General features: G+C 38.9%; 1 protein-coding gene across 1 annotated transcript; it reads left to right on the top strand.

Annotated features, from left to right (window-relative positions):
* Window positions 1–5900: 5900 nt before the first annotated feature.
* On the top strand, window positions 5901–8776 carry LOC149288036 (fatty acid-binding protein, brain-like). The gene is made up of 4 exons (XM_089492135.1): window positions 5901–5973; window positions 6344–6516; window positions 7528–7629; window positions 8726–8776. Exons 1-4 carry the CDS (start codon window positions 5901–5903, stop codon window positions 8774–8776), a joined length of 399 nt encoding a protein of 132 aa, XP_089348261.1.
* Window positions 8777–9126: the final 350 nt, after the last annotated feature.

Here is a 9126-nt window from a genome sequence, read left to right as displayed (position 1 = left end):
GCTTAAACTGAATATTTTTTCTTTAGCCCTCCCTCCTGGTAAATGTAAACACATTACAATAGGTGTGGTTATACAGACACATTGCACAAGTAACAGTGCACAATACAGAGGAGGGTAGACGCATAGTGTATCGTCTGTAATTGTGATAAGGACACAAACTCTAGGTAGACAATACATATGACTTCAAATATGTCAACATTTTGGGGACTACAACTTTTATCACTAATATCAATATTCAGGCTGTGGGAGGCTAGCTTGTGTCAAAATAGATAAGCTGGTAGCTGGTCCTCTTAAAATTGTTAATAAACATTACATGAAAATAAGCCAAGGAGCATGCTAAGACAAGTGCAGAGGGTGCACGGAACCTAGGCGTCTTGGTTACTGAGGCACCCAGTGGGGTCACATAATGTGACCCCCACTGGGTGAAGAACCAGGGCAGCTTGCACAGTGAGAATTGTAAATTGCAATATGGATGTGTCCACAAGATGGCACTGCATAGTCAGTCATTGTATATCTAGCAACTGTATCTATATGTATCGTTCTACCTCTATCCATCCAACCATCTCTTATGGCATATGATTAAACTTATACTTGTAGTGTTGCAATTTATTTTAATACTATACTCGATATATAAACATATGTAATGCCTATATCTTCTGAGGTAAAAGCTAACACACAAAATAAAAAAGACACTCTAACATGAATATCAGTACAGACTTTGGTGTGCTACTATATAACCAGTATGTACAGTATATATACAACAATGCATGCAATCAAACATCAAAACATCAAAAGTGGTTGGCTTAGCAACATATTTATAGTATGACAGAATGCCCAATATTTGTGCCTAAGAAGTGTTTTTTTTACAATATTAGTTGCGGTATGCATTTGCTGGTTTTGCAGATTCCTCGATTTGTTGTATTCACAAAATGCAATTTAAAATGTCAAAACCACCATGAATAAGGTGATACAGGTATGAAGAATGTGGAATGGGACCAGACAATGCATATGCAAAATGGGGTTTTGTTACATATCTACTTGTTGTAGTGGGAGAAATCCTGTCCTTGATATAGTTTACTGCTGCAGAGCTGGAGGAAAAGCTCTGAGAATAAGTTTCGAGGTAAAAAAGATGGACAGTATGTGATATCCAATGTTGTTTATTTGCTTGATCTGTTGTGTGAGTTAGAGAGCTGCAACAGTACAGACCTCTATTGACTGGGTCAGTCAGGGGTAAACAGAGCATCTCTCCAACTGATCACCACCAATGCCTCAAAAAGTGGTAGAGTGGGGCAGTTTTGAGGATAATGCCTGAAAATCGTGACTATCCTGTGGAAAGTGAGACACTTGGTAGTATAGTGGAGGGTATTCTGTGAGCCTGTTTGTGACTGTTATTGAATAGTCCCCACTAACCCTTTAATAATTGGTGATAAACTCATTCTAAACCGACAAATATCTAAAGAGTTGTATGGAAGAACAAATAAGAACTACTTTAGTTAATACTTTAATTAATGAGATATCATTATGTCTTGGTCCTAGATGGTAAGCCCAAAGAGGCTACAAACATTATAAATGAGCGTTAAGTGACACTGTCTTAAACAAAAAACAAATAAACAAACAAAAAAACAGACTATACTTTGTGTGCTTGCATGTAATACACGATTACCCTCTAGTGGTCAAATTTGAAAATGTCAGTGTATTAACAGAGGTGCATTAATATTAAAGCGTACTTGCCAACTGTTCAGATTTTCTCCAACACTGGGCGCTGTGGGTAAATCTTTTGTAGTAAGAGAATATTGTTGCCTGGTGTGCCTAGGATCAGCCCTGGGCGCCACTAAAACAAATGCTACCAAAAATAGTTGAATCCAGCAGTATTCGAGGTCGACCAGGGTCACGTAACATTGAGTTGCAGGGCAGCTACATTGAAGAATAGGCTGAGACAGGCTAAGTGAGTGGCGTCAGTGTGTTTGAATGTGTGTTTGGGTATGATAGTATGTGTGTCTTTGTATGTTATTGTGGACTTGTGGTTTTCTAGTTATGTTAGTTTGTATCTGGTTGTATGATTGTGTGTGCACGTGTGTCACTGAGTATGTTAGTGTTTGTGTGAATAGGAATGTTAGTGTTTGTGCGACTGGGTGTGTTATTGTGGACATGCATTGGGGTAAGTTAGTGTGTGGTGGGTTAGTGTGTGTCTAGGTGTGTAAGGGTGTGTACGTTTGGCTATGTTAGTGTGTGTTTGGGTATGTTATCGTAAGTGCTTGTGTGTATGGGCATGTTATTGTTTTTTGGTGTGTAAGGGTGTTTGTCTATGTCTGCATGATTGGAAATGGGTGTATGTAGTAGTGTATTTGGGTGTGTCTTTTAGTGCCAGTGCCCCTCCCCAGATCAGGCTCCTCCCCTCTCTCTAATGCTGTCATTGTGCCAAGCATCTTAGAGGGCACCTTCAATACCTCATAGTAGTATCTGTGGTTCATCTGTGTCTGTAAGTTGTTGTTGCTGCTGCAGCATAACTGTGTTATTTTATTTTATTAAATTACTTATGTTTAACTTCTTAAGTATAGAGCCAATCTTATTGTAATATTTAATGTATTATATGAACTAGTGATATGCTTGGATTTAACCATGATTAAATTCCAGGTAATTCTAGATTATTATTTGGCCTGGGGCCAGCCCGTTGATGGCTCATTAGCCTATTGACAGGTGTCTAAAGGGTTCATGGCAATGGCAAGTCATGTGGGTACTATGGTAAGTCCTGTGGGTGGGCAATAACAAGTCCTGTGGGTGTGCAATGACCAAGGTCTAGTGTATGCAATGCAATGTCATGTGGGTGTCATGGCAGGTCCTGTGGGTGTGTAATGGCAGGTACTGTGGGTACCATGATTATTCCTGTGGGTGTGCAATAGCAAGTCACTGGGTGCAGGGGCAAGTTGTGTGGGGAAACTGGCAAGTCAGTTTGTGAACTTGATGTTTCAAAGTGCACCTGGAACTAACTATGTTAAATCATAATATTACAGTTATGTAAAACTCAGCTGCCTCCTACCCTGGACCATCTCCACAGTCTACATATCTACAGTTACACTTGTGTATGTCGACACTGTAGTACATGTTTGTCCATCATGTGATTGAAGCATGCATGGAACATACAATCTCTCCCCCACTTGCTCTGAATGTCATCCCAACCTCAACTTGCATTTCATGTGGGAGCAGGGTCCTGTTAAGTGTTGCAATCAGCCACTTTCACTTCTCCAAACACTACCAAGTCCCCCCTGCATTGCTACTGGTCCAAACATTTCCTGGGACATAAAGAGTTAAATCTGGGACTTGGGACATTACTATTTGGTAACACTATATGCTACCCATTTTCAACATACGCCCCTAGCTTTTTATAACGTAATAGATTTCACACAGAGACTCAGGAAACTGATTAATGGGCCTCTGGGTCAGTATGCCACCTTAACATACAGCAGACTTTTGTTTAGGTTGATTAGAGATGTAACATAAAATGAAGCGACCCCAGCTGGGGGCCTCACTCTCCTTTCATCTGCTCAATTGTGGATCAGAATGCCTGTGTAGCTGAATGTCCGTGTAGGTGAATACGTCATTCCACATGTGTAAAATTAGAACTCACTTATCCTCATTAAGCCTAAACTCCACTTTTCACATATAATAATCCAGTGATGTGTTAACAGACACCTTGCTCATGCCTGGTAATAAATCATTACAAATTGAATTACATAAATTTCCTAAATAAAGCTCCAGCTTTAAAGCAATACTTTAACATAAAGCAAAACTGTTAGAATGAGTAAAGATTTTAGTGTAAGATCTCTGTTCACCATGTTAGATTATTTTATATACTGTACATGTAACTGCGTTTCGATTACTTAGAATAGTATCTAGAATTTCAGTAGCTTGTGTAGATGTATAACGCCTACTAGAATGATTGCAGTGAGAATAAAGCAGATCATTGTTTGGCAGAGACTTTGCTACAATTGGATTACATTCAAAAGCCAGCTACAGTCCTCTTATTTAATCACCATCCATTCTCCCCATGAGAAAGAGAATGAACTGGAGTTACCCTGCATCGTTGTCAGCATGAGAATGAGGAGAACTGCAGAGTAGCGTTTAGATAAAAAAATAGTAATCTTTTGTTAAACTCTGAGAAACATGCATACGTATATTCCTCTTTTCTCTTATACTATTTGCCTTTTATACAATGCATATATATATAATCAATCCTAACAGACATTGCATCTGCAATCAGTAGAGGGGGAAAAAAATTAAATAATGGAAGATATACGGGGGATTATGCCTACAAAGTGATTAATGTGCAAAATTTGACAAATGATCATATTACCATTGAAACCAATTACATGCTGCTGCAAATTGGACTACTCTATTGGTTGCTATGATAATAAGGCCACTTTGTACCAGAATTTGTTTCACTGGTAGGTAAAGTGTCCATGCAAGGAAAATAATGACGATGAGGTTTGTGGAAGTCATTTGTAACTATGAAACATTTGGTACATTTTCTACCACAAACACCCTGTTACTGCCTTCCCTTTAACTTTTTATACATTGGGTTTGGTCTTTTGGACCAAAATTCATGTTGCAAACACTTGCATAACCACAGGGGTTGCAGTGGTCACAGCTGCGACAGGGCCCATGCCTCTAGGAGGCCTGGTGCGACCCCTTGTTCCTGTCTCCTCATACTGTTTCAAAATAGTTTGGAAAGAGAGGTAAGCAAGGGCGGGAGGTTGTTTGTATGTACGATTGTTGGCATGGATGTGTAATTGTGTGTGTGTGTGTGTGTGCGTAAGAATGGTCTAATTGTGTGCATGAGCATGGATGTCCAATTTGTGTGTGTGAGCATGGATGTCTAATTGTGTGTGTGAGCATGGATGTGCAAGTGGGGTGAGACAGAGTGTGTGTTAGAATTAATGTGTACGTGTCTGAATGCGTAAGTGTGTGTAATTTATGTACGTTTGTTTACATATGTGTGCCAGAGTATATGTTCAAAGGAGGGGAAAGGAGCAATGATGGCACAGACCAGCTGTTGGGGCAGGGCAATTTTGCACCAGGGCACGGTATCTAGTTACGCCCCTGGTTATCACAAGATAATGAAAATAATTCTTTTTTGCCTGTTAAGCCAGCTTCTGCTCTAATTTAATAAATCCAATTAATGTCTAATAGACTGGTTCTTTATTGGTTTAGTCTCTTTGTCATTCAATTTGAGTCTACAAACTCAGTAATTGTTTGAATGTATTTCTATACATGATATGATAACCTTATATAAAGTACAATGTGAAATTATATGCAGCATGTTAACTGATGAATACATATTTGGATTATTGAACATTTTGTTTTTCACTATGATGCCTTTATATTTGTCTGTTGGAATTGTATAGTCACATTTTTATCATAGTCAAGAAATAATAACAAATAAAAGTTTTGTATAACGTTTCCAATTGCCAGGGTACTAAAGTAATTGATAAATGCATGCACTTAATTTCTTTATTTATACTATAATAATGCATGTTGTAATTATAATGAATACACTAAAAGTGTGTAATTTTCAAAGTGCATGTTGTACTGGCAAAGTGCACTGGCAATGTTTTCTAATCCAAGCCATCAGAACATTAGTTCACAGTCAGTGGGCTAGCATTTACTTTCTCGACCCTTTGTCTGAATCTGGAGTATTAGCCGTACCCCGCCTCTTGATATTTAATTGGTGCAGGGGGGTTGAGTTCTTTTCACCTAGCACTTGCCCAGCCCATGTCACCAGTTACCAGGCTCTCAATAAGTAGAGCTCCTATCTCAAGCTGAGCAGAGCATCCTAAGGCAGGATAAAGCCCCAGCAAGAACAGATCTTGTGTCGCGCACTGTGCTTATCGCCAACTGATAAAATGGTAGATGCTTTCTGTGCCACCTGGAAACTGGTAGACAGCCAGAACTTTGATGAGTACATGAAAGCCTTGGGTATGTGCTGCATCGGTTAAGCTGCAGATTTGTGTCCGCTGTGTCTATTCATGCATTATTTAGGCTGCAGCTTCCTGTAAGCCAGCAAATCTATAAGCTAAATCTTTTTCTGCACCTGCTTTGTGTAAGCATCTCTAGAAGTGAAAGGGTTTTTATGGCTAACAGACCAGTTTGACTGCTGTTTTAGATGCATTTCCACTTTTAGGATTCTGGAAAAAATGTAGAGTGTACGTACAATGGCACAATGTTCCGGTGCCAGACTATATTCTTTGGTTTCAATGTTAGTGCAAGTGGCAAGTTGTATTTCAGTTTCACAACTGCTTTTTGCTGGTGTGAAAAGTCACTGTGCTGTGTCTATTGGCTTCTGCAGGAGTTGGCTTCGCCACCAGACAAGTTGGAAATGTCACCAAACCTACCGTCATCATAAGCAAAGAGGGCGACAAGGTGGTGATCAGGACACAGAGTACCTTCAAGAACACAGAGATCAGCTTCAAGCTGGGTGAGGAGTTCGATGAAGCCACAGCAGATGACAGGAACTGCAAGGTGAGCAAAACAAATTTAAACCCAAAATATGCTTTCTAGTCTCTTTTTATGTTATCATAATTTTGGAAAAGTTAGGGGCGGATATCCTATACATTGTATAATATCAGAGAAGAATGAGCGTGCCTAAAGCCACTTGCCTCTCAGTGAATGTTATTGAAAAGGTTAAACATTCTAAACAAGAATCTTATCTGTATATACCGATCTGTAGATGAATACAGGAATAGTTGGATATTCAGCAAATTATGAGATGCTATGTGTAGTAAACCTTGGGGTGAGAGGAAGAGCTTTGTTTCCCCTGGAGGCATACAAACGGTTAAATGTTGGCCAGAAGATGCTGATCAGTGTGGGAGTACAGTGCGCATGCATGTGTGGGTGCCTCAGATTAATAGCAATGTTTATTCGCTAAACCTTCAGATGAAATGTGGCAGCAGAAATGTGTAATCCCCCTGCATTTATAGTAGGGACAATGTTGCTCTTGCTATACTGTTTAGTGAATAAAGCCCAATGACTCCGTTTGTACACAAGCTTCATTTGAACCAGACCAAAACAAAAATAGTTACCAGCTGTTATCTGTAAAAAAGTGATTCTGGGACAAAGTTTGAAAAGTGATTTTATCACTATAGCAACATGTGTGACTGGCCAATCATATGCATGGTTGCTATGCTGATAGGACCACTTTTCAAACTTTGCACCACCATCCTTTTTTTAACATAACCTCCACTGGTTCCATGCTTTTGTGATTGTGCCATGTAGCAACATGTGTAAATGACTGATTCCTTACTAGAATATTTCATATGATTTCTCGCGCGTTATATGGGAATGTCGGGGATACAACCACTTTCAACAATTTCTGAATGGTCATGTGCTAATAATGATCTATTTCATATTATATGATGCACAGATCAAATAATTTTTTGTTGATTAAATGATGGCATTGTATTCTTATATAATGCCACGATCATCATACCTCTCTGCGATCTGATAAATCTTGATTGTTTCTGTCTTTAACAGTCTGTTGTAGCCCTGGAGGGGGACACACTTGTGCACGTTCAGAAGTGGGATGGGAAGGAGACCAAGTTTGTGAGGGAAATCAAAGATGACAAGATGGTTATGGTAAGTTTTATGTGTCATCAGTGAGTGGCCTTACTCAATGGAGCAATACCGCTTTAACTTATGGTGCACCTATACTGAAGTAATCATGACATGTGCAGAACCTGGACAAAGCAATTGGGTCTTTCATTAGTTCTGGTGGATATGTCAGAAAGCCTGTAGAGTATGAGTACATTCAGTAAGACTCAAATTTAGTGTTTTCTACAGGCAGGTTTAGTTCAGGGGAGACTTTTAAAAACCTACGAGTGCCAAAAGTGGGGATTAGTGACAAGTTTTACCAATTAGAGGATTCTAATTGGTCCTTTAAACATGTAAGGGAAAACGTTGTTTAAGGGATATCCTTTACCCCAAAACAAACCTTAGACACCTTAGACACCTACACTGGCAAGGGGAAGTTGAAGCCTTGTATTTTCTAACTCTGATGTAGCCTGAGTTCAATATGTGCTTAACATCAGTGCTTGCTCCAGGGTTTTCAACAACGCTAGGTGAGCTATATCTCCGGCAACCCCTACAAGTTTTATGTGTCCTAGTCTTCATCCACTTGCTCATTAACACAGAAGAAAACACTAGATACAAAATAAAACCCAAGAGTAAACCGCACTCAAGATGCAAGTTTAGCTTTAGGAGCCTTTTTGCAACTATTTCACCACATTTGTTGACATGCTGTTGCATGCTGTAGGGTGAGTTTCTTCCACAAAAAGGATGGAGTTGGCTTAGTACAAAATATAGTTCAGTTGGAGGGATAAATCTTACAGATTTATTATGCAGGGGTCATTTATAAACCAGTTGAAGTGAGTTCTCCACAGTACATAGCAAAGTTTGGTGTAAAAATGTTTCATCTCATCTACAACTCTCGGTCTTTAATACACTTGCATTTTTTTTTCATTCTAAATGGATCTCATTGTTTGCTTTAGTCCTAAAACTATGTATATGCAACTGTTTCAGTAAGAATCAAAGTTTACAAATGCGATAAGACAGCAACTCATTTTGCTACATGAAAATAGTATTAAGACGTCTTAAAACTTTCACATCTTGTGCCGTTTTTGCATTCCAGGGTGTTTTATCATTTCACTAATGGCATGTGTTGATCTCTTTTTAGACTCTAACTTTCGGTGACATCGTTTCTGTCCGTCAGTATGAGAAGGCATAGAGTTTTCCTTATCCTCTTTAATTTGGTCTACAATTGCTTTTCATGGAGGGACAGAAGAACCTACGATTGGCAACTTTGGATCTCATTTGTCCTCAGCCATGACAAGAAATGAGATGCCCCTGATCTTTTTATACTACCAAATTCATACTCTGTATTTCCACTTTTTAATAAAGAGATACAGAAATATCTATTTTTTTGTCCAGTCATTCATTATTGGCATGCAATCACTACAGTTTTACTCTTATTTTTTGAATATTGCCTTAAAGTATTACAGCAAGGGACTTAAACCATACCATACCATTAAAATGCAAAATTCTGAATTCAGATAAAACGTATGAAAACATGCATTT

Source organism: Sceloporus occidentalis, unplaced genomic scaffold (assembly GCF_023333645.1).
Source record: "Sceloporus occidentalis isolate IW3139 unplaced genomic scaffold, rSceOcc1.0.p SCAF_54, whole genome shotgun sequence".
Taxonomy (NCBI): domain Eukaryota; kingdom Metazoa; phylum Chordata; class Lepidosauria; order Squamata; family Phrynosomatidae; genus Sceloporus; species Sceloporus occidentalis.
Note: the sequence above shows the minus strand (reverse complement) of the source record. Positions and strands in the feature narration are given on the sequence as shown.